Source organism: Tachysurus vachellii, chromosome 17 (assembly GCF_030014155.1).
Source record: "Tachysurus vachellii isolate PV-2020 chromosome 17, HZAU_Pvac_v1, whole genome shotgun sequence".
Lineage (NCBI taxonomy): Eukaryota > Metazoa > Chordata > Actinopteri > Siluriformes > Bagridae > Tachysurus > Tachysurus vachellii.
The window spans coordinates 9,897,127-9,923,273 of record NC_083476.1 but is presented as its reverse complement, the minus strand read 5'-3'; the positions used below and the strand labels follow the sequence as shown (position 1 = coordinate 9,923,273).

Below are 26,147 nucleotides of genomic sequence, written 5' to 3'. Positions count from 1 at the left end.
AGACACTTGTGCACTTGACTTTTTTGGATGTTTGTGGGGCCTGTACATACACTGTCACTTTATTTTTAATCACCATACACACAGGAGTGTGAAGTAAATCATCCTTTCTAAAATGAAAAAAAAAATGGTTTGGCACATATAGCTTTACTTTAAAACTTTTAAGAGGCCCAATTGGAGTACATGACACCATGTTGCCCACTTATATATATACAGCCATTAACCTAGACACATTAAAAACTTGCTATGGTGGCACGACCCTAGATCAGTCTGTTAAGTCAATGACTTAACAGACTGATCTAGGGTCGTGCCACCAAAGCTAGTTTTTAATGTGTCTAGGTTAATACTGTATATATAAGTCATTAACCTAGACACATTAAAAACTAGCTATGGTGGCACAACCCTAGATCAGTCTGTTAAGTCAATGACTGTTTTACTCTTTTCATTCATAAATTATATTGCGCTTCTGTTAGCTGGTGCAGCAGGTAGTGTTTGCGGCTCCACGGCTCCAGTGTCTCTGGTTTGAAGCTTGGATTGCTGTCCATGTGATATTTTGCATGTTTTCTGTCAATTATTACAATATGTTGTTCAGTTCCATTGGTTATACCGATTTTACTAGTGTGAGAATGTGTAATAGTCTGTGATGAACCCATCCAGGATATATTCCTGCTTTGTGCCTAGTTTTCCTGTGTACTTTTGGCAAAATCGGATCAGACAGAACAATATAATCACTAATTTACTGGATTTTAATTTAATGAAGCTGGTGGAGTTTTTTGAGTTCTGTTTACCAGCGTTTTTGGATCTGGAGTGTTGGTTGAGTGCTTTCTGAGGTGTGCTGAGTGAACAATAAACAGGATCTCTCACATATGGTTTGTCAGAGGTGTTGTGGATTTGATCATATCTACAGCAACCTCTTATAATATGGGGCATAGTTCAGTGTGCTATTCCTGGCTAAGAGTCTACTTTGAAAGTGGGACAATTTCTTCACCACAACTGGCTCAAGACTACCTGAACTCTTTTAGTGAACGGAGGGCTTAACAACAGGGCTCTCTAATCAGTAATTGTAACTGATTCAGCAGACATGTTTTTTTTGTTTACTGGGGTTGGTTATGGTGAATTAAAGTAAAGAAGTTTTTACAATATTTGGCAGACATGTGGACTTTCTATTCAGAGACAAACACCACTGAAATAGGGAATGTTTCTCTCCTCTAAGATATTGGGAAAGCATCATTAGGGGTTTTAATAATAGCTTCAGCTAAGAAACTCTTGGAAAGTGAGCTCTCAGAAATATTGAAAAGTTTGCAGTCCAAATTAGAGGATCTTGATAGAAAATCCCAAACCTTTCCTAGTTAAGGACTGCACAGAGAGTTCATGGCTACTTGATCTGCACTGGAGGAATTGCGTACACAGAGGGCAGAATCCGCTTTATTTTATGTGGGACAAAGGCTTTATGATTCTGGAAATCGGCCAGGGTTCCTTTTAGCTAGGCTTGTGAAACAGAGATCAAACACAGTGTCGTGTTTATTAATAAAACAATGAAGGATTATTATCAACAATTGTATTCATTAAATAATATCCCACTTTCAAATTTACCAGCGGACAGCAGGAAGATACCAAGGAAAAAGATTTCTAAACAGATGTTTATAGACACCATCAAGTCACTTATAAGTGGAAAGCCTCTAGGTTCTGATGCCTCTGTGCCTGAATTTTATAAGAAAATGAGGGACCTGGGAAATGATAAGCTTCTTAACATGTTTACATAATCTTTTTTTTTTAAATTATTATTATTATTAGGATATCACTGTATCAAGCAAATGGGCAATTTCACCTTTTTTAAAAAAAACTATTATAAATTATATACCCAATATAGAATGCTGTTTATGTCTTCCAACGTTTCTAGTAAATGTAAATTCTGTTTTTATATCCGGGATACTTGCTAGAAGATTAGAGGCTTTTCTGCCACAATTTATCGCACCAGATCAGACTGGTTTTATCCACAATGGCTCTCAATCTCTCAAATATTAGATGTCTTTTTACCATGTCACAGTATTGTTTTGTGACACACTGTGAGTCCATTATAGAAATAATGTATAGGGCACCACAAGCAGCAGTCCTCACATTTATTACACTCCCTTCCATTTGATCTTAAGTGTTGCACGAGACAAGGAGGCCCCATCAATCATTGCGTTTTGCATTGGCTTTGCAGCCTCTGGTAGTGTCTATTAGACAAGAGTTAACAAAGTAAGGAAATTCAGGTTGGTTACACTACTCGTACCATATCACCATATGTTGATGGCAGCTTATTGTCAGTGCCAGCCCAGATTGTCCAATAGCTTCAGCTGCTTTTTTACACAATAAGATTAAATGTAGTAAGTCACAGTCCCCTCTTCATTGTTCCCCTTTTAGTGGTGGATTCAATACACTGTTAGTGACTTACAAAGCCATCTACAAAAGTTCATATGAAATAAAAGTTCAGAAAGAGAATGTCAGAACTTTACCTTCCAATATATCGTCGCTGTCGGGCTGAAACCTCGTATGTCCAAATTTTGTCAATTTCATATTTTTTCACATATCGATGCTATTGGTCAGTCCCCACGTGGGTCTGTTATTTTTACAAGTTATTAACCAATCTAAAGTCTTGAAAATAGCTTGAGCGCAAATCTCATAACTCCATTGGACACTTCAACTGTCCACCTCTTCCTCATTCCGCATTAGAGCTTCGCTGCATATTTCTCCTCAAGAAGAGTCGCAACGAATCAACACGTCTTCTGAGGTAAATGTCAAAACACTGGGCTCAGAGAAAAAAAAATCTTGACCCCCGCTAGTTCTGGTGCTCGTCTGAGGACAGGAATTTAGCGCAAGACAATCCACTGCAACGCGGACTAAACCCTGTGCACAGTAATTTCCTGAAAAATAACGGTTTTGGAGATACGAGGATTCCACCCGACAGCGACGATATAAAGGTGGCCTAGCACTGCTCTACTTACATTTCTATATTTGGGATTGTTGTATGATAATCTTTGTGTGTGTGTGTGTGTGTGTGTGTATATCCATCACATTTGCTCACTGTGAACTTGTTCTCATCCATGAAGGGAACTGTACATCAGTGGCAGACCTGCCAATTCTAGTGTTCTCTGGCAAATGTCCGTCAAGCTGCATGGTGCTGGTCTCTGAGTACAGGTCCCACTAAAGGATGTAGGGCCCACATCCTCATCCTCATACCACCCTCACAGAGTCTGTTTCTGACAGTTTGGTCAGAAACATGCGCACCAGTAGCCTGCCATTTTTGGTCATTTTGCAGGCTATTAAGCAGTGCTCTTCCTGTTCCTCTACGATTGTAGCCCTTCTGTGGTGTTATCCAAATCTCCTTGTATAACCCCCCATCTCCTCCATGTTCTTGAACCTGTGCTGGGAGATGCACCAAACCTCTTTGTGGCAGATCATATGGATGTGCCATCCTGGATGAGCTGGACTACCTGTGCGACTGGATTGGGTTGCAGGTATTGTGTTTTTCTAGAAGTAGCGCCAAGTACCCTAACAAAATACAAAACTAGAGACAAATCAGTAAGGAAAGAGAGAGCAGTTGTCTGTGGCCATGATCTACAAAACAATTCCCTTTTGGGGGTTGTCTTACTGTTCTTGACTTGTGCGTAAAAGTTTGCATTCCTGAAAGAAATTGTAAAACATTGCCAATTATTTGGAGAATATGACTGATGCAGATTATTTATTTTTCTTTGGCAATGTAAAGTCATTAATTATCACAATGTTGTTTAACTCCTTTTTAAAACCTAATGATAACTGAAATCACCTCAACAACTCTGATCAAAAGTTTACATATCCTTGAATGTTTGGCCACATTATAAACACACAGGTTGACACACCGAGGTTTAAATGGTTATTAAAGTGAAGTTTCCACACCTGTAACTCATTGTAATTGCAATTAGTGTCTGTACATAAACAGTCAGTGAGTTTCTCAGCTCATGAGGTGATGCACTGACTTGGCCGGATACTGCACCATGGGGAAGACAAAAGAACTGCCAATGGACCTGTTTAATAAGGTAGTTGAACTTTATAAAGCAAGAAAAGGATATATAAAGATGTCTCATCACTTGAAAATGCCAGTCAGTACTGTTCAAAATCTGATAAAGAGGTGGAAAATAAGAGGTTCTTTTGATACTAAGCCACGGTCAGGTAGAACAAGAAAGATTTCACCCACTACTGCCAGAAGAATTGTTCAGGACGCAAAGAAAAACCCACAAACAACTTGAAAAATAAATACAGGCTGCTCTGGAAAAATGTGCTGTTGTTTCAAGAAGCACAATAAGGAGATGCTTTAACACAAATGACTGCATGGTTGAGTTGCCAGGAGAAAGCCGTTATAGCACCTATTGCCACAAAAAGGCCCACCTTCAGTACACCAGACAGCACCTACACAAGCCAAACCAAAACAGAACTTTAGTCACAACCATAAATGCTTTGTTTGGAGAGCAGTCAGCAAGGCCAACGGTGATAAGTAGCATGTTATCAGAAAATACTAGCAGACAATTTGCATGGAACGCTTTTGGATGTTCCAACATGACAATGATCTAAAGCACAAGGCAAGGTTGATCCTCCGATGGCTACAGCAGAAAAAGCTGAGGGTTCCGGAGGCCATCACAGTCTCCTGACCTCAATATTATTAAGCTACTTTGGGGAGATCTCAAATGTGCAGGTTCAATATACATGTTCAAATATTTTAACAGGGATTATTTACTTATTTGTTATGATTTGTTTGAAGCTTGTGCCATTCTGTTATGCCTTACCTATTAACTTTAATCCTATAAGAAATAAAATTTGTCCTGAGTTCTGACTCATTCTGCATTAATATGTCTCGCACAAGTTACAATTTTTGTATTTGTCCTGCCATGAAAGCTTTATACCAGTCATATATATTTTTATTATTATTATTTATTTATTATTTATTATTCATATTAAAGCATAAAGATAAAACATAAGGGACAAGCTTAAATAAGCCAAATATTTTGTTTTGTTCAGAAACACTGAGATCTGGCCTTGTTTAAGCTTGTTATCCCTTCACTAATATGTAGCCGACGAATTCTTTACAAAAACCCGCAAGTAGCCTCCATGTTCAAAATGTCTTGGTTTTAAACACAATCTAACATTGTTTACTTTATTCTCTTGGAGCACATGAATATTACTGCCCTCATTCTTTATGCTGTCCTGATTTAGTGTGCATTTATATTATAGGCCAGATCCTTATGACAGCTGAAGCTGCTCACTAGTGCATGGGCATATTGTTCTTTAGTATGGGGAGGGAGGGAAGCCAAAGAGGGAGACCTACCTCTATGAATAAGAGTGACAACATTGGGCCATGATTGATGGTGCACAAATTAGGATCTCTGGCCCACTTTTACTTGAATTTTTGTTAATCCACCACAGCCAGGGTATGTGCACCCTGTACATTTTCTTTATAGTGTCAAGGTTACTTATTCTGTTTGTCCTACATTTATTCTAAGCAGAGTTTAGGTATAAATAATGCCTGGCTTCTACTACCTTACTGATGTGTATTTGCATTGCGCTGCAGTGATTGAGTTTATGGGCATGCGTAGCATGATGTAATACTCTCAACGCAGTTATGATCTGTGTTTAATGTGTATCTGCAGTACAGTGTTAGGTTGACTTGAGGTGACTTTTAATTTATGTTCTCATTGCATTCCTGGAACTTATGCTGAGATGCTGCCACATCTGCTGATTTGATGTTGTGCATTTTATTCATTCTTTCAAAGTAATATTGTTCCATACACACATTGAGTGTCAACCATATAAATGTTGTACAATAGATCATTAACTAAAATTTTTTATTGCATTCAGTACATTCCACCTCGTATGGACACGATTGTGCTTTTCAGCATTTTTCAAATGTGTACTCTGTTTAAAGGCCTGTGTCGGTTTATATAGTGGTCAAACCCCGCAGAATAGAAGCCTTGACACAATGTAGGTAAGTCATAGCAACTTAAATAAATATTAAGAACATGAAATCCATCAATCCTTCACACACTAATAGTTTGGATTTAAACACAAGTTAAACTGAAGTGTTTCAATACATGAACTTTTATACTGATTAATACTGAAGAGTAAAAACATTTTAATAATTGACTAGGCCTGTAAGTGATCATGAAAGGTTGTGTTTATTATTCCTACCATGACACATGGAACTCTGTTCATTGGCTCAGATTTTATCCTCCTTTTATTAGAAATTTGTACGCTTTCCACCATGAAGTGCACAACTAACACGTCTTATTTCCCACAATGTTATCTCCCCATTTTCAAAAAGTTATTATATTATTATATTATATTATAATATTATTATGTCAAATGTTTGGCTTGCCAAAGGTGCTTGGCTTATTCTGATTCTACATTTTTTCTTCTTCTGACTAGGGTGTCTACCGCAGCCCATAAAACTGTCTGATTAAAAGGTGAAATGTTAGCACCACCATTAGGTCAAATTTGGAAGTAAATCTTTGGTCATAAACCTTTATTTATTTTTACAGTTTTATTAAACATTTAATTTTTATGAACATAAGAGTGTGGTTAACTAACATCTTTAGAATAAGAGATAATACAATTAATTCAAATGAGGTGTTGCAAAAAATGATTACACCAAACAACAAATTGAACTAAATCTAATAGTTTGAAATACTTAATTTTTAAGAACAGCACCATTTCTTCTAGACATTGAATGAACAAGTTGATGACGTCTATCTTTTACAATCTTGAAGTATGGACTCTTTCAGGTCCTGGATGCTGTTTCAGCTCGTCTTTTCAGAATGTCCCACAAGTGTTCTGTTGGCAGGCGGTCTGGTGACATGCTTGGCCACTGAATCACTTTTACCCTGTTCTTCCTCAGAAATGAACCAGTGATCTTAGATGTATGTTTTGGGTCATTATCATGTTGAAAGACTGCCCAGTGACCAGTAGGGTATGGAGTAATGGTAGCATCTTCTCTTTCAGTATTTCACAGTATGTCTGTGAATTCATGATGCGATCTATGAATTGCAAAGCCTCCACATAAGAGCACGTCCTTCGTGAACGACAGCCATGCATGCCAGTCCTCTGCGGTGTACGTTGGTGTCATGGGAAACACTCACCCCAGTTTGACTTGCTAATGATTTAGCCAACTGTGCAGAACTTGCATTGCAATTTTCTTCAACTTTTCTCATCACGAAATGCTCTTGACGAGGTGTTAACTTGCAGGGATGGCCTGTACATCTCAGGGAGCTTCCCACAAGTCCATTTTTGTTTGTTTTTTTTTAGATTATTTTTGTGTGACAGTATTCAAGCTTATTACTAATTTCTTATACCCTTGACCTGTTTATGCACAGAAATTATTTTCTTTCTCAGGTCTTGTGACATTTCTTTCCCATGTGCTGCCCTTGTGTCAGCATTATGTGGGAGTGGATTTTCTATCTTAAATAGCATTCTTAATTGTCTATTATTCTGTGACCACCTGTATGTTGATGGATTATAGAATCCTCTGCTGGTGAATTCCTGTAAATTTATTTTATTTTTTCTCCTAACACATTCATTGGGGTATAATTTTTGCACAAATTTTTTTTTTATCTTAAATTATTTTGTTAGAATAGTTAGAATACCGACTAATCTCATTTGATGAGATTACAAATGAACCAGATTTGCACAAATATCTTCTTGTACTGATTATACCTGTTACTTTGTTTTAAGAAGTATCTTAATTAAATTATTATTTATTTATTTTATTTAACGTTGAATATCTGCTGTGTAATTCCCAGTGAATAAGCTGTAGTAATGATAAATGGTGATGTTCTTACTGGTACTTATGCTTATTTAGTCATTATTATATGAAATGTTTATACACTCAGTTGATTACTGATGTTTTAACAGTATGAGATTTGGGACTGTTGAATTTTTAGTTTCAGGATTGCCTAAACAAACTTTTGGGACAATTCTTAAAAGTCTACAGCTTAATCTGTTCTAGAATGACTGAAAATAAATTGCAAAGTAAGATTCTTGAAGACATAGTTTGCTAAGTTTGGTGTAGCAGTACTTTAGTGGCATCTACTGAATATCCTTCTCACCTGATGTCATCGCCCACCGTCATGTGCTCTTATGGCTGAATGAGCATAAACCCCCACAGCCATGTTACAACATCTAGTGGAAATCTTCCCTGTAGAGTGGAGGCTTTTATAGCAGGAAATTGGGAGCAACCCAATATTAATCTCATGGTTTTGGAGTAGGATGTTCACAACTCAGGTATCACATACTGGATATAGTGGATATAAATCTGCCAATTTATCTAGTTCTGTAGCATTAACAGTGAAAATTATTTTAACAGATTTGATTATAACTGATGATTGTGACTTATAGAATTAATCCTGTCTGGTTCTGTGAGACTGCGTGAGTGAATGAGTGTGTGTGTGCCCTGCGATGGGTTGGCACTCCGTCCAGGGTGTCCTGCCTTGATGCCCGATGACGCCTGAGATAGGCACAGGCTCCCCGTGACCCGAGGTAGTTCGGATAAGCAGTAGGAAATGAGTGAGTGAGTGAGTGGTTCTGTGAGAAACTTTTTACTTTAGCAAGTAATTTAGCACAGACAGCAGAAACATGGGCTTTATACATCTCAAAGGTTATCTCTTGCTCATATCTTACGGAACATGTGCGACTAGATTAGGTTAATAACTCATCAAATGCGAAATTGACTAGTGAACTATGAAGCCATGCAAAATCTGAACAAATATTACACTGATCCATACGCTGAAGCTCACCTTGGTAACACATATATGAGGGATAGAAGAGAGGAAATGCTGACTGTGTGTAAGAAGGAGATGGATAGCAGGAATGGCTAACAGAGAGAAGGACTGAAGAAACTTAGCTTTCCCTGCTTCTCTCTGTCCTCTCTCCTTGTCTTTCAGCTCGGGCTATAAATAACACCCAAAATGACTTTCAAGGTGCAAAGATATAGAATGAATTTTGTAATGTTCTCTGAAAATGAAAGATGATTTATGATTTCATACAATTCCTGCAGAAAGCATTTCAGGGCTTTGCTCAGTCATCAAAGTCCTGCGGACCGTGATCTATTATTTATTGCCAAGCATCTCTGTGTGGCACCAGTATTTTATAGCAGGTAATGTTTGTCTTTAGCAAACATCATGTGGGGGAAAATCAATAGTAGATAGGAAAAATTACATTAAAGATAGTGGCAAGAGGTTATTTAAAATGTTTTTTTTAGGATGTCTGTAGTATTGCTTCAACAGTCAGAAGCAGCCCAGCTCAGAAAGAATCTGAGGCTATCATGAATACAGACTCACTAAAACTGCACAGTTAAAGGCTTGAAGGTTATACAAGGTGATTTTTATTTTTATTTTTTTCATTTTTAGTTGTCCAATTTTGATGAGTCCATGATAGCCTCAGATTCCTGTTCTTGGTTGAAACAGAAGTGGGCCCAGTGTGGTCATCTGCTCTTGTAATGCATGCTCAGATGCGTTTATCTGCTCTCCATGGTTGTAAATACTTCTTATACTTTATAGGGTGGTGTACTTTTGTAACATTATCCTGCATTTCCAATAGATTTTGATCAGATGCTACTGCATGGTTCATAACTTATTCCAAATAATAAAGAATGAATTTCTTATTATCAAGATTTCATCAATTATTATTCAAACAGAAGGCTATTTTCTGGGGGGGCACGGTGGCTTAGTGGTTAGCACGTTCGCCTCACACCTCCAGGGTCGGGGTTCGATTCCCGCCTCCACCTTGTGTGTGTGGAGTTTGCATGTTCTCCCTGTGCCTCAGGGGTTTCCTCCGGGTACTCCGGTTTCTTCCCCCAGTCCAAAGACATGCATGGTAGGTTGATTGGCATCTCTGTAAAATTGTCCCTAGTGTGTGATTGCGTGAGTGAATGAGAGTGTGTGTGTGTGCCCTGCGATGGGTTGGCACTCCATCCAGGGTGTATCTTGATGCCCGATGAGGCTCCCCGTGACCCGAGGTAGTTCGGATAAGCGGTAGAAGATGAATGAATGAATGAAGGCTATTTTCTAAGTTGCCTTAAATGCTTAAATGCTTAAAAGACCTTTACAATACAGTATTGTTATGTCCTGAGTCATTTAGTTTAAACAGAGATGTCTGTTGTGAAAAGCAAATGTAATATCAGCAAAGATGTTTGATAATCCCCAAGTCCTTTGTGAATAAAGCTGCTAAGACCATCAAGATGCTAAGATTTAATTGAGAATTTATTGATTTAATAAGAAAATTCTATTTTTCGGTTTGAGTGCAGGCTTTGCACATCTGTGTTCTTGTTGTTGTTTGTTTGGGTTCCCTCTGTTTTCCCTGCCTGTATTCCCTCTGCTTCTGAGTAACCAGTTTTGACAAGGTGTTATGAATCTTCAAATAAACCTTAAACTGAAGTCTTCAGTTTTGGATTATTTTTCACTTTGATTCTCACCATATCCATTACTTTTCTTAACATTAGCCCCCACAGCATTAATCCCAACACCACATGTGCAGTTACTGGGGGGTTAGTTACTATTTACTGGTTAAGTAGCTGTGCTTGAACCTGGACAACAACCAACTTACTACATGATTTTAAACATGATTCATCCTGGTTATAATTATGTTGCTAAGCTTCCATGGAGGGGTGGTGGGCTTTCTGTTATTGAAACGAGTGGACTGACTTTTAAATTCAGTGAAGTTACATCACTTAAAAGTCTAGTCTTGAAATTTCCAAATACTGTCCCTATGCAAATGATTTTGATTTACTGATCACCCAAACCAGTGCCATGGATTCTGTCAGGAGGTAATGAAGTGCTCACTGTTGTCCACCCTATTTGTGCTAAATATTTACGTTCCTTTTTCTTTGGCAATCCTTGATTGAGTTTATGCAACACGTTGCTTTCCCTACTCCTATGAAGGGACATATATTCGATACAGTTTGCACCGCTAACTTAGACCAGACCTGTTTCACCCTGTGATAGCTCCCCTGTGGCACTTTTCTAGACATCTCAGATCACAAATTTATTCCCTTTTATTAAGTCTTCCATTAACCCACTGCCATTCTCCACAACAATTGAGACATCTCTGTTTTTACCCCTTCCTGCTAATGTAGTGTTCTGGTTGTCAAACATCAATTTTCTCATTTTAAATTCCCTTCTACCTATACCTCTCTGTCCATTTGGTTGTTTATTCACTTCTTAAAGCATGTGTACTCACTCTCTAAGTTCCCTTTTCTAATATCTTAAATGGTTTTCTAGTTGCATGTTCTGTTCCATCTCCCTTTAAAATGGCACAGTTTTTCAACTCATGCCTCTTTTTACTGTAGCTCTGAAAACAGCAGCAAGCTCTGTCACAAATGTTGGTTGGATGCCCTCAAATAGGACATGACCCTCAAGGCTGATTATCCAGGGTCCAGCAGCCACAGTTTAAACAAGAAATAGTAATTTAGGAAAGCATCTTGACCTTCGAATCCTTCTATGTATATTTCTATATTTGATGCAGATAATGTTAAAAAAGCTCATCTGATATGAAATATACAGTATGTCGTTTCAGTGAATACATACTGAGCAGTATTAGATGAGGAGTTGTGGGTAGCTTGAACATCCTGTCAACATCACCCACTGTGACACATTATAGTGAACAAAGAATAGTATTGTAATGAAAATAAGGAAAAACAGACTTATGTCTGCAAGAAGGATGAGCCCATCTGTGGTCTCTGTGGCCAATCAGTGGTTGGACCAAATGAAGTGCCACCTTAGTGTCCTTAGCTTGGGAGAGAGCAGTCTGGACATCTTGTTAGTAGGGTTGCACTTGAAATATTCTATAATAGTTTTCCCACATTCTTCCATGGCAAGCTCCAGGAGACACAGCTCATTAATATTCATGATTCTCTGACTGAGGAGCTAAGACCATTTGTTTCTGATCTCTTCAATGGCATAAGAAGGAATTGCATTTATATGACGACACAGTGGACAGAATCTAGTCTCCATGAGACCTCTGCTCTATCAACCCCACCTGCACCCTCCTGTCTTTAAAAGTCTATTCAAAGGCTTTTGCTCCACAGTATCATAAGTCTCCCCTGGTGTTAGTTCTGGTTGAAATCTGGTATATCTGTATGTATCTGTAGGCCCCCTCTTTCACTCAGAGTTTGATTAAGAGCTTCACACAGCTCGATTAAGCTGCTTTTTCGGGTTAAATTCTTAGTTTTTCTTGAGTTTTTCCCTGAATGAGAGAAGTGTAACCACCAGCCATAATGGTCAGCCATCTGCAATGGCTGACTGGATTTCCAGTGGCATTTGGTCCCGAAGCATTTGGAACCTTTCCGGATATGTTTTGGATATCTAGGATGGAAACCTTCTACTGCTTGGGCTGCTCAACTTTGATGGATGATGGGCTTGATAATGGTGAACTGTTTTCCAGTGTTCATGAGGTGAAGTGTGATGCAGGGCTTGGAAGCACACTGAGAGCCGTAGTGACTGTATTTGTCTCTAAATCAAAGAAAGCAATACATTAGTGAATGGCTATTTAAAGATGGAAACTTGACAAAGGTGCCATCACCTCATCAGGCAGGACCTCAAGATTTTTTAGATCTATGTAAATGGGGTCATGTCTAAATCTTGACCAAAAAATTTGAAATCCTGTTCTTTACAAAGATGAACAAGCTACATATGATCAGTACTTGACCTGTTTTTGAAAAATATCTGCAAGAGTAAGATTTTTCTTGCTAGAGCCAAGATGGTTTACTACTTCAAATGCATCATGATATAGAATCAAACCAATTGATGATACCACTGTCTTAAACAAGAAGTTCTTCCTAATATTGGTGCCATCCAATACATCTCAAAGAATATCCTCAGGTGGAACTTGGGAGTGTACTTGATTGTATTGCTTACTCATTGACTTACACTGGAAGAGGGATTCTATTGTTTGTTTGATTGGGCCATACTGAGTAAAGCACTCTTTACCTGCCTCATTTATTCTAATGCAAATGGGCAATGGTTTAACATATTTGAAACTTTTTTTAAAAGTTTTTCTTCTTTGATCAGTTTTCAGTGTCTTGGTAAGGCAATCCCTCCAGAGATCTTAAGGTTTCAGCACCCTGAGTACAACTAATTTTTATAAATCAAAACTTTTGTTTGTTGTGTCCTATCACAACTCATTAACATCAACATAGGCAAAAAGGTTATTGCAGCAATTGTTTTCTATGCTGCACACACACACACACAGCAAAAAAGGAGGAAAACTACAAAATCCACAAAATAGAAGCACAACAGTACTACTAGCCACCAAGCAACATGGCTAACTTATTTTAACACTTCAGTAATCAGCTTTACCTTCCAAACAATAATAAAAAAAGTCCAAGAGCTGCAGGTTTCTGGCCAGTCACAGCACAGCAAGAGGATCGCAAGTTATTTTTTTTTAAAAATTGTATGCTAATGTTACTAATCAGTTCCAGTCTCTTTAGAAGCTAATATGACATTAGGTGATAGATTAATTAGAAAATTCAGGATTCAGATAATTAATCCTTGAAAGACCAGACTTGGCTCCACGCCTGTTCTGTTTGCCACTTTGAGATATGCCGCCGTCTCATATTTTTGCGGGCTCTTTGCTGTTGATTCCAACATCACTCCCAGAATGCACTGTTTATTGTATATTGCAGTATTTTATGGGTAACCGCAAGTTGCACATAAATATTTCCCATAATTCATTGTTTTCTACAGTATAGTACCGTTTTGAGGGAAAGTGTTATGTTACTGTTGGAATTTGGCCTTTTCTTAGAGTATTTTGTTACACTGTACATTATGATTTCTTTTTAAATTATTCATTTAATTACAATACAATTGTTTAGTGCTGTCAGTATTTTTTCTCTTACACTCTCACCTGTACTCAGGACATTTCTCCAGCAATCACATATTATGTATGCTTTGGCCTGCTGGCCACATAAGGAAAAAATCAAGTGAAGCATAACATTTTGTGACTTGTCAGACAGGAAAATGTGCTGGAGATTTGATTAGGCTCATTGACATTCGTCCTGTCTTCACTTTTATTTCCAGGCCTTACTGAGTCTGTCATTGCTGCTGCATGCTCAAGAGTGGGACAGAGAGTTCTGCACTTAGACAGGTAAGTCAGCACTTTAACACTTAATGCATATGTAACTGTGATTCCATAAACCAGCATAACTTCCTGTGGCTTGTGGACATGAGCATGCAGCTAAAAAAAAATGTAATATTTTGTCTTTTGGTTTAGAATCATGCTCTATCCATCAGAGCAAAAATGTCCTTTATGTGTTACAGAAGAAACTACTATGCTGGAAACTGGTCAAGTTTCACATTCAATGGCCTTTTGTCTTGGATTGAGGAGTACAAGGTTTTTATTCCTTACTTCTGCAGAGACATGGTGTTAATGATGTTTTGATGTTACAGGTTGGTTTTTGAGGTTTTGACAAGCAGCTTATCTGTTTTGGTTTTGTTGACTTTAGGCTCAGCAAGAAATTCCAAGCACGAAGTCAGAACAGGGATGGAATGATCAAATCAAGGATGAAGAGGAAGTTATTTTTCTCAGCTCCGTAGACTCCTCCATCTCCAATTTGGAAGTTTTCTCTTATGACAGGTATTGTTTTTCCTCAATTTTTGCCATGTATTGTCCTGAATGAGTTAGTATTAATTAAGTATTAATGCTTTAAAACTCTTTATTTATTCAAATTATCAGTGTATGTTTTTCTCCAGTTTTAGTTTTTGACTGCTGTAGTGTAACACTAGTTTGTGTATTGGTGTAACACTGGTTTATGTATTGAATTATCTTTTTAAAAATGCCACTGAAGTAGAGCCTTTTATTACAAATTCTAAAATAATCAAAATTCTAAAACAATAGTACACAAGTACATTGTTCTATTTTTTTATTTTTATTTATTGTATATAGGTAATAGTAAATGTTTAGGTTTTAATGGTAACCCTGGTTCTTTGATTGCATGAATGAAGTAACTTACTTGCCCTTCTGGGTTGTACACCAGAGCTAAAAAAAAAAATAAATAAAAAATTGAAAGGTTCTACCCCAACCTTTCGAACAGCCCAGAGCCTTAACCACTTGAGCATTACCATTAGTGTTAAAAAAACCACTTTCCCCTTAAATACTAATGTAGTGTGTATATATATATGGAAATATATGCTCTGAACACTACCTACTGTCCTACTGCCTGACAAATAAATTGTATAAATATTCAGATTTCAGATAAAAAATCTCCAGGCAGAATGTTACGTTTTGATTATTCATCCTGTATACAGCAAACATTGTATTTAGTGTGTTTTTGGCCATGCATTTCAACACACCTGCCCTCTGACACTGTTTCAGAAGACAATTCTTGAGCATCAAATCAAATTAAACTAGATTTGTAAAGTTTGTTTCGACAAACTTTGATGTTGGCTTTGACGAGGCAAGTATTCGCAAAGGCCGGTGCTCTTTGGAGGTGAGTGGACATAAGGGTCAGTGTTACTTTTGGAGGCAAGTGGACAGAAAGATAGGGTGCCAAAACATTTGGAGGCAAGTGGAGACGAGCATGTGATGTCATCCAAATTCTCCTAAGGAAGTTCCCCTCATTGGGCTGAGTGTTTTGATATGTCACATGCCCATGTTGTGCAAAATGTTTTGATTTTGCATATTTTGGGGGCGGGGCTGCGGCCCAACCGAAAGGCCAGTCGGTACACCAATTTAAAACTTTGTTCGGAGTCTCACCCTAAAGGAGCTGGCCAAGTTTGGTGTAGATAGTTCGAAAGCTTGCCAAGTTATAAACCTCCAAAGTTTATAATGGGAGTCTATGGGGAAAAAAAGGCCATTTTGAGACCCGGTACAGGAAGTACCGGTACTCGGATCGCTTAGAAAAGTAATAGCAACAAAATTCAGACCAGGATCTACAACATATCCAAATATGGTGCATGTGGCTCGAAAGCCCTAGGCCGCATTAAATTTTATAAATTTTTGTCTAAGCTTAAATAGGAAATAACTATATAATTATAGTTCCTTTATATTTTAGATATATATTTAATTTACTTCAAAATTAGCCTGTCAGTGCACCTAAAATGCAGTTCTGTTAAAATGTTTCATTTATTTGATTATATCATGTCTATTATAAAAGCAGTGTTTACAGATTTATAAATCACTTGCTTCAGAAAAGATAATAAATAAACTTTCATTACAACTTGACGTGGGTTGATATAAGGTTGATATAAGAAAAATTTGACTGTTTTAGATTATCATTAATAAATGTATTTATGTTGATATTGTATTGTGTAGCAATATGTTCTGTCACCTATAGTGAAGAGTCTAAGGATGACGAGCAGCCGAATGCTTCTCTAGTGAACAGCTTGCCCGAAGCAACTGAAGAGACGAATGGCTGCCATATAGAAGCCCAAGACATGGATTCTTTCAATTCTTGTACACAAGGTGATGCTGACCCACAGAATCTAGAGGGGAATGAGCAAACATCTAACAGCCAAGACACCTGCCAATCAAAGGAAGAAATAAAAGATCAGCAGACAATAAGAAGCCCAGAGCAAGCACTAGAGGTCAAAAAGAAAATAACCTATGCTAAGCTACTGAAGGAGGGTCGCAGATTTAACATTGATCTTGTGTCTAAGGTGAGTGTTTATTTAATCATGGAAATACTGTATATGTATATAAATTTTGCACTGAACCCTTTTTCTGATCTTCTGCCATCTCCTACCAAGGTTCTTAGACACACCTGGAATCACTTTCTAGTACATATCCTACCATTTAATATATTTTCTAGATTTTTCTTTACATTTTTCATACAGGTTATTTAATTCTACTTTAATAAATTATATAGTTAAAGCGATGTCCTCCACTCTCAGCCATGCAGACTATGCACTGTGCTTAAAATAGTGGCTTCACCAGTGCACTGTGGACACTGTTTTTAGAGTGTGCCATGACTTTTTAGTGCCATAACAGCCTAATGCTGGCTTTATAGTATTTTACAGATACCCTTATCAGAGTGCTTTGCAGAATTGCTTTGTAGAATTGTAAAACATATTCTCCTGCTTGCAGGTCTGTGTCTCAGAAAACCATCAAAATAAAGCTCTATTAGAGTACAGCAAGCTAGTCAACATAAGCACCTGGCAAACAGTTCTTGTTTTTTGGTTGTTGTCACTTTTTACATAAAATTATTCTTTATCTATCTATCTATCTAGCTAGCTAGCTAGCAGTAAACAAATGTAGAAAATACAATTTTAATTAATGACTGATTATTCTGAACTAGCCAACACTATTTGCATGCAGTCAGCAATTTGTCTATTCTTAAGCACAGCCAGCATTTTGCATACTGGCACAATGGCTAAACAAAGAAATTATGGAAACAAATATGTATATTACCATCACACAACATTATGAGACAGTTAGGATACTGATGCAAGTGAACATGGATGAAAGAAAAAGTGAAATCCTCTCTTCGAGAGGATAGAATTTTATTTTGCAACCCATTTGCAGCATGTGCCACCATAAAGGAGGGAGGATGTTTTAGAACCACAGGTATGGATGAACACTGAAATTTGATGCAATATGCGAGGGTAGTTACAAGAGAGGGACAATATTACAGTTACATCCTCAAAAATCAAGATCCCTTTATGTTGTTGGCTTGTCTGCTGGATCTCCATATCAGAAATGGCTTTGACCTGAAACTACAGACAAGCAATAGATGTGATAAGGCTTGAAGTATTTATTATAATTTAGTCTACAAAATTAATAACATTTATTAATAACATTTTCCTATTTGTGAAACTTTAAGTGTGTTTGAATGAGAAAAGGTGTCTTGCTATGTTTTGCAAAAATACCCTATGAAAAGTAGATGTACTATATTGCATTGAAAAGAGGTGTAATTAAATTTACAAAGCAATTGTAGATTGTTTATCCTGTGTGTTGTTACCAGGATGATCAACAATTGTTTTTATGTTTTGCGATAGGTCCTCATGAGTCCCTTGTTTTTTCCTGAACAGTTAAACTGCCACATTTCTTCTACATATTACCAACAGAGGCTATATGATTTTATATGATCCATTTTTTCACTATTACATTATTGCACTCTGAGCACTGGGGCCCCTTAGGGCTGTGTAGTCAGGAAGTCCAGGATCAGGAACAGCATCTCCAGCACCACCACTCTGAGCACTGGGGCCCCTTAGGGCTGTGTGCTCAGTCCAATGCTGTTCACTCTGCTGACTCTGTGTAGAAATGCAAAGCTCAAACCGCATTGTCAATTATGCCTATGATACGACTGTGGTGGGAATAGCTAGTCAGCATACAGAGAGGATGTGAAACAGCTAACTGCCTGGTGTAGAGCCAACAACCTGTATCCGAACTTTGACAAAACTAAAGAGTTGATGACCCTCCGCTGAACATCTTTGTCAGATCTTTTGTGTAAGTTGTCAAGAGCACCAAATTCCTTGGTGTTTATCTGGCAGAGAACTTCACTTGGTCACTCAACACCAGCTCCATCAGTAAGAAAGCCCAGCAGCACCTCTACTTCCTACAAAACCTGAGGAAAGCCCATCTCTCTCCCCTATCCTGACCACATTCATTAGAGGGACCATTGAGAGAGTCCTGAGCAGCTGCATGTCTGGCTTGGGAACTGCACCGTCTTTATTACAATACCCGGCAGCAGGTAGCGAAGACTCTTCCCTCCATCACGCACATTGTGGATGACCCCAAACACACCTTACACACAACAATCAAAATTCTAAATTCTTGTGGTGGTAGTGTGATGGTCTGGGGCTGTTTTGCTCTTTCAGGACCTTGAAGACTTGCTGAGAGAAATGAAACCATGAATTCTGCTGTCTACCAAAAAATCCTGAAGGACAATGTTTGTAGCCTGAAGCTGAAGCAAACGTGGTTTCTGCAGCAGGACAATGATCCAAAACACACCAGCAAGTCCATCTCTGAATGGCTGAAGGATAACAAAATGAAGACTTTGGAGTAGCCTAGTCAAAGTCCTGACCTGAATCCTATTGAGATACTGTGGCATGATTTTAAAAAGGCGGTTCATGCTCGAATATCCTCCAATGTGGCTGAATTACAACAATTTTCAAAGATGAGTGGACCAAAATTCCTTCACAGCGCTGTAACGGACTCATTGCAAGTTATCGCAAACACTTCATTGCAGTACTTGCTGCTAAGGGTGGTGCAACCAGTTATTAGGTTTAGAGGGCAAACACTTTTTCACATAGGGCCATGAAGGTTTGGATTTTGTTTTCCCTTAATAATAAAAACCTTTAAAAACTGCATGTTGTGTTTACTTGTGTTATCTTTGACTAATATTTAAATTTGTTTGATGATCTGAAACATTAAAGTGTCAAAAACGTGCAAAAAAAAAAATACAAAATCAGGAAGGAAGCCAACAATTTTTCACACCACTGTATGGTTGAAATAACAATAAAAGCTTCATGACTTGACTTGACTTCACTATTTGTGCCCTAAATAAGCTATTTCATATCTCTTATGTTAAATAGCTTTTCCAGATCTCACATTGATAGGAAAAATTGTGTTGTGTGCATCAGAGGCTCAATGTTGTGTAATAACAAATTATTCTTGTGTTTCTAGTCCACTGTTGTTATAGATGCCACCTAAAATTAAAACTATGCACACATGAACCGAGAGACACAAATTTGATCATTGCATATATTGAAATGATAATTTTCTACTTACAGCTGCTGTATTCCCGTGGCTTACTGGTGGACCTTCTCATTAAGTCCAATGTCAGCCGTTATGCTGAGTTCAAGAACGTCAGTTGCATCCTCACCTATCATAATGGCAAAGTGGAGCAGGTAAGCTGGAACCTCAATGCACTAATAATGCTTAAAAGTGTATTCCCTCTAAATTATTGAAACAGTCTTGGACTTTGCCTACTGTGAAAAAAATACTAATTGTTTAAGTATATATTAAAAGGTTTAATTTTGTGTTACCCTTTACACTGTATTTTTTAAAATTAAATAAAAAAATAAGGTTTGAATGTTTAGGAATGGTTAGAAAGTGTGAGCATGTTTATATTCAACATAGCCACTAGTGATTCAGTATTTCTGACCTACACATAATCACTTGATACTTAATTATACTTACATATAATTTCTGCTTCAACTGTTCTATTTTAATGTGACCAAAAATAATAATTTGTAATTTTTTTAGAAGTGTTTATAATGCAAGAAAGCCATGTTTGAGTGTTTTCTGCTGAGTTTCTTAAGTACTATTCGGACGGGACTAGTTTTACAGGGGGTCGTTAGAGAAATTTCAGTTTCACAGACGTACTTTGTGATTTTAATCCCGTCCGAATCTTTCATGTCTGTCTTTTTCTCACACGACCTGTGTAAAAATTCCAGAGCAAATTACCTACTGTTTTTCAGTAAAATCGGCGCTCCTCTGAGAAATCTAATCCCGTCCGAATGCGAATGTCTCTGATTGCTGAAAAGTTTTTTCCAAAACGCGTTTTCTTGTCTGTTTTGGTCAACGTGAACTACCGTATCAACCCTAGCGCACCGGTATTCAAGTTTATTGATCGGTCATATGACCATACGCAATCCACGCATCCTGGACATGTGGTCTTGTGCAACGCCCACATGTAAAACACAGACACTCCTACCTCCGTAATAAACACAGAGATTAGTCCTGTCCGAATCTAACTCAAACGTCGTTTGGAAAACTAGTCCCTTCCGAATATAGTCTCCTTTTTTTTCACTGATATTTGAGTTTTTTGTACTGATTATCTTTCACTCCACTTTGTATGTTCACTCATAGCCTTACCTCTGTCTTCTAACTGACACACATCTCAAAGGTCCCGTGTTCCCGTGCTGATGTATTTGGCAGTAAGCAGCTGACTGTGGTGGAAAAACGTATGCTGATGAAATTCCTTACATTCTGCCTGGATTTTGAGCAACACCCAGAGCAATTCCAAGGTATGACTGTCTTTTCTTTCTGTCTGTCTTTTCTGTCTGTAAAGTTAAGTGCAAATTGGTGAAATAATTTGAATTGAGTTGGTCTATCTGGCAATGGGAACAATACAATATAGCAGATTGTATTGGTGTAGAACACATATTACATAATTTAAACAATATATTTTTACTCACAATTTTCCCTGAGCACACAGCCATGAATAAAGAATGGTATAAAAAAATTCCTCCGAGAGCAATCTATGAACAGTTTTGGATCCATGATGGATCACCTTGCTATAAGGCAAAGGTGATAACAAAGTTGCTCAGGGAACAAAACATTGAAATTATGGGTTTATGTCCAGGAAACTTAATAATATTGAGAACATGTGGTCAATCCTCAAGAGTCAGGTGGACAAACAAAACTCACAAATTCAAACAATGATGGCATGCAGTCTTTTGTAATATTTGTCCTTAATTCTCTCAGGTGGTATAGCTGCCCATTCGTCTGCCAGTATTTTATTTTATTTTTTGATAACATGCTGCATTCATCTTGCCATCAATTTTTGATTGCCACCGGAGCTCATACAGCCCCAGAACATAAGAGATCCTCCACCATGCTTTACAGTGGGGGTGGTGTACTTTTCATGGTAGGCCTTGTTGACTGCTCTCAAAATATAGTGTTTATGGATTTGACTAAAACTCAATTTTTGTCTCCTCACTCCAAATGATGAGGATTGTGAGGCTTGTCTAGGTGCTGTCTGGTGTACTGAAGGCAGGTATTTTTGACCATGCAAGTTATTTGTGTTCAAGTACTTCCTCATTCTGCTCCTTGAAACACCACCACCTCTTTTTTCCAGAGCAGCCTGTATTTCTCTCAAAGTTGTTTGTGGGTTTTTCTTTGCGTCTTGACCAATTCTGGCAGTGTGACTTAGTAAACACAACCAATTCTTAATCAGAGATTGAACAGTACTGACTGGCATTTTCAAGTGTTGAGAACTTTTTATGTCCTTTTCTTGCTTTATAAAGTTCAACTACCTTAAACAGGTCCATTGGCAGTTCTTATGTCTTCCCCATAGTGCCATATCCAGCCAAGTCAGTGCATCACCTCATGAGCTGAGAAACTCACTGACTGTTTATGCACAGACACTAATTACAATTACACAATGCGTCACAGGTGTGGAAACATTTATATATTTGTGTGAAGAAATAAGGATACCTCAATTCTTTATTAAGAAATGTCAACATGTCAATTTCTGATCTTGTTTTAATTTGTACCTGTAGATAAAAGTGATGTAATTGCACGTAAACAACAAAAACACTCTGTTTTCACTTAATAAACAAAAGAAATCAACAAAAATGAGTATTTCAACTGAGGAAAAAGGACACCCTTTGCCGTTTGAGGGGTTTCCTGCATGCACAGTACATTTCAAATCACCACACAGGATATAAGTTGGATTTAGATTTGGACTTGGACTTGGCCATTTTTTACTTTTGAGCAAATCCATGGTGGATTTACTGGAATGTTTTTGTCATGTTGTAAGGTACAGTTCCACTTCAGCTTCAATTTTTATTTACAGATGGTATCATGTTCCTGAAGCACCTTCTGATACAATGTAGAATTCATAGTGGATTCTATGATGATTTGCTGGCCAGGTCCTGCTGCAGCAAAGCATCCAAACCATAACACTTCCACCTCCATGTTTCACAGTTGGTATGAGGTTCTTTTGCTGAAATGCTGTATTTGGTTTATGTCAAACATGCCCTCTGTTATGGTGTGCAATTATAATAATTCCGTTTTAGACTCATCTGTCCAAAGCACATTATTCCAGAAGTATTGGCCTTTGTCTCTAGTAGTCTTTGGCAAACTTAATTCTTGCCCTTATGTTTTTCTTAGAAGCAAAGGTGTCCTCCATGCACACCTCTGATGATAATTAACATTGTGCAGTCTCTTTCTGATTTGTAGATTCATGCACTTTGACATCAACTGTAGCAAGAGCTGGCCGTAGGTCCCGTGATGATATTTTAGGGTTTTTGGAGACTTAAGCATCTTGTGGTCTGCTCTTGGGGTGAATTTGCTTTTATGTCCTGACCTGGCCATGCTGGCAGTTGTTTTAAATGTTCTCCACTTGTACATGATTTTTGGACAGTGGAATGGCTGATTACAAATTCTTTTGACAGCTTTTTATATCCCTTACCAGTAGGGCTGGGCGATATGGCTGTAAACTGTATCACGATATCAGTGTTTCATATCGGGTGATATCAATAATTATTCATATTTTTATGACCCATTTAAAATAAGGACCAGGAGAAAAATATATTACATTTAAACATTTTTATTTTAAACTTAAAATTCCTCTGATGATTAAGACATAATCCCTCAGTTATTAAGACAGAACTGTCAACAACCATGGAAAACTCAAATAATTAAAATGTAAACATAAGTCTAAAGTCACAATGAACACTTAATTATCTCTTATTATTTAAGGTGCAAAATGACAGAAAATGTAAGAACTGCTTAATAAAAGGTAATAAAATAGTGCAAAGTGTTAAATATAAACATAGAGAAACCTGAGAATTTAGTGCAAGTTTAGTGCTAGGAAGTTCACTAGCTGTTCACCTTCTGGTGAATAAAGTGTTTTAAAATATGTGCAGTGTTTTGTAAACATAAATAAAACTGAGGTAGACTGAGATACATCTGTAATATAAAAAACAAACCTGATACAGTACAGTAACATTGTTTGAAATATAAAACCTGCAGAAATATGAAAAAGTAGCTGACTTTTCCTCTTTTATTTACAATTTCCTCGCTGGCTGCGGCTCATTTTCTGCTTATCAGTCGGCGGGTTACTGAAGGCATTCACTAAATTCCAGGGGTTTCGTTACAACGACGTAAAGTGGGCGTGGTTTCTGGAGGTCTTTGAAAAATGCCGTCTTTCAAAAAAAAAGAGCATAACTATGATGGATAATGAAGGACAAAACAGTCATACAGGTAGATTTTATATTTTATATCTATTATGCTTTATTATTTCTGTTAAGCTATTTTCAAAAACAAATAAACAACCAAAAACTACGGTTAGGGTTAGATGATCAAATAGGCCACGCCTACCCGATGGCGCAATATCTGTTACGCTGTTTTGAAATCCCTGGAAATAAGTGCATCCCAGTTAACTGAAGAGGAATCCAGCAGACCAGCACGAGACAACGATTTGGCGCAACCAAATATGATACTGTTACATGATTGGCTGTTAGCGTGTCACTCCCTACGTTGCTAGGTTACCAGAGAGTGAGTGCCTTTGTTAATGCAACGCAACCTCTGTTTTCTTCCGACGAAGAATAAAAAATATCGAACATTTATCGAACACTTTTTTTATTGATATCGGTCAGGTGTCTATTTTATTGCCCAGCCCTACTTACCAGACTCATAAGCATCAACAATCTTCTTTCTGAAGGTCTCAGAGAGCACTTTGGATCTCAACACGGTGATAGCCCTCACTTCAGCAATTAGGAGCAAACCAAACTAAATATCTGAGGTTTAAATAAGGCAAGACTCCTTCAAAATGCTCTGTAATACTGTTCTAATATTTTGCAACTGATGTGATACACCTGTAAGTAATGTTATCCATTTAAAATACAAATAAATGTGATTGTGTCCTTACTTTTTGCTCACAAGATATTGGATTTTTTTAATTACATTTTTCATATAATTTATAAAAGATTTTTCTTTGGTTTTATTTGTTTAGTTATATTATGTATATAGGTATATTTTTTGTGGTATGAATATGTACTGTGTTTCCGTATTTTATATGTATTTCAACAAGCAGAAGCTGTGATGCTCAAAGTCTTGCTTGGCACTATTAAATATTACTGTGGAATAACAATTATCTCTTTCTTTTTTCAGATTTCACAGAAATGCCATTTGCTGAGTTTCTTAAATGTAAGAACCTGACCGAGAATCTGCAGCATTTTATTTTGCACTCCATTGCCATGGTGAGCCAAGATGCTCCAACCAACACTGGACTGAAGGCTACACAGCACTTCTTGCGTTGCCTAGGTCGCTATGGAAATACACCATTCCTGTTCCCACTTTACGGCCTAGGCGAAATCCCTCAGTGCTTTTGCAGGTGAGGCAACTTCTTTGGCTTTAAGATCCTTTTCATGCTACTACTCCTAGAAAATGTTGTCAAATTGTCACCAAGTTTGACACACAACATCTTCAGAGTAAGCCTCACAAAATGGTTTGCCAATAATAGGCCAACAAATCTGACCCCAAACCTCTGTAAGGCTGTATCTACACACAATAGTGGCACAAAACTCAATAGGTATCTCCAGGACTATGACCTGAGGCTTTGCCACAGATTTTGTGACACCTACTGGTCAAAAGTTACAATAACTGCAGAAAATCTAAGTGCTATTCTTGCTACTCATCCTCACGTCATGTTAAGACCTATGAAAAACGTTGTGAAAGGAATTTTGATATTCAGAACTGTTCTGTAAACTGCCAAACGCATAAAACAGGACTGCATCTACGTATCATCATGAAACCTTAATCCTTCAGGACCACACACTGAAATTACCCATTGTTTTGTGATCATCATTCCACCTTGTGGTTATTATAATTTCCTGGAGTATGCTGAAGTGATCTGATACCAACAGCTGAAAGTCATGTCTTGTCACCCATCTTGGATTTTGTGAAAAAAAAACAACATTCTTTTAATACTCTTTAATTATTTACAGTCAACACCAGATTTGGAATACATCATCAGACCAACCTGAACAAATGTCATTTTGAAACCTCAAAGTAGCACCACATGGCAAAGAAGTAGGGGCAGCTGCAGAACCAATGCCACCCTGCTGCCCATTTTGTTCATCTGAACCTTTCTTCCTACAGACAGAGATTTTTTTACTGTCCTCCAAATCATACACATCATGAGTCAAACTAAACGAATCCCTTTTAATTGAAGCTTATTGCCTAAAGTGCTCTTCTTTCTTGTGATTGCTTAAGCAAAATTGTAGCATCTCACCAGACAACACCAACAAGTGCAACTCACCAAATGTGGGTGCTTGGTCCCTTAAAATTATGCTTGCAGCTTTTATTCCAGTTATAATTGTGTAGAAATTAATAAATGATTTTTTTTTTCCTAAAAATCTCTTATCTGTAAATGTCATGATATCCTCTAACAAAGCCACGCTCTTTAACAAACAGAC

At 37.6% G+C, this 26,147-nt stretch overlaps 1 protein-coding gene across 1 annotated transcript in view; it reads left to right on the top strand.

Annotated features, from left to right (window-relative positions):
* chm (CHM Rab escort protein) overlaps window positions 1-26,147 on the top strand; it is a 43,303-nt gene that overhangs the window by 2,094 nt on the left and 15,062 nt on the right. Inside the window, exons 2-8 of the mRNA XM_060891008.1 lie at window positions 14,076-14,142; window positions 14,316-14,388; window positions 14,501-14,631; window positions 16,331-16,652; window positions 19,728-19,844; window positions 20,846-20,966; window positions 24,841-25,063. Coding sequence (XP_060746991.1) covers window positions 14,076-14,142; window positions 14,316-14,388; window positions 14,501-14,631; window positions 16,331-16,652; window positions 19,728-19,844; window positions 20,846-20,966; window positions 24,841-25,063 — 1,054 coding nt within the window. The remainder of the gene's footprint in view (window positions 1-14,075; window positions 14,143-14,315; window positions 14,389-14,500; window positions 14,632-16,330; window positions 16,653-19,727; window positions 19,845-20,845; window positions 20,967-24,840; window positions 25,064-26,147) is intronic.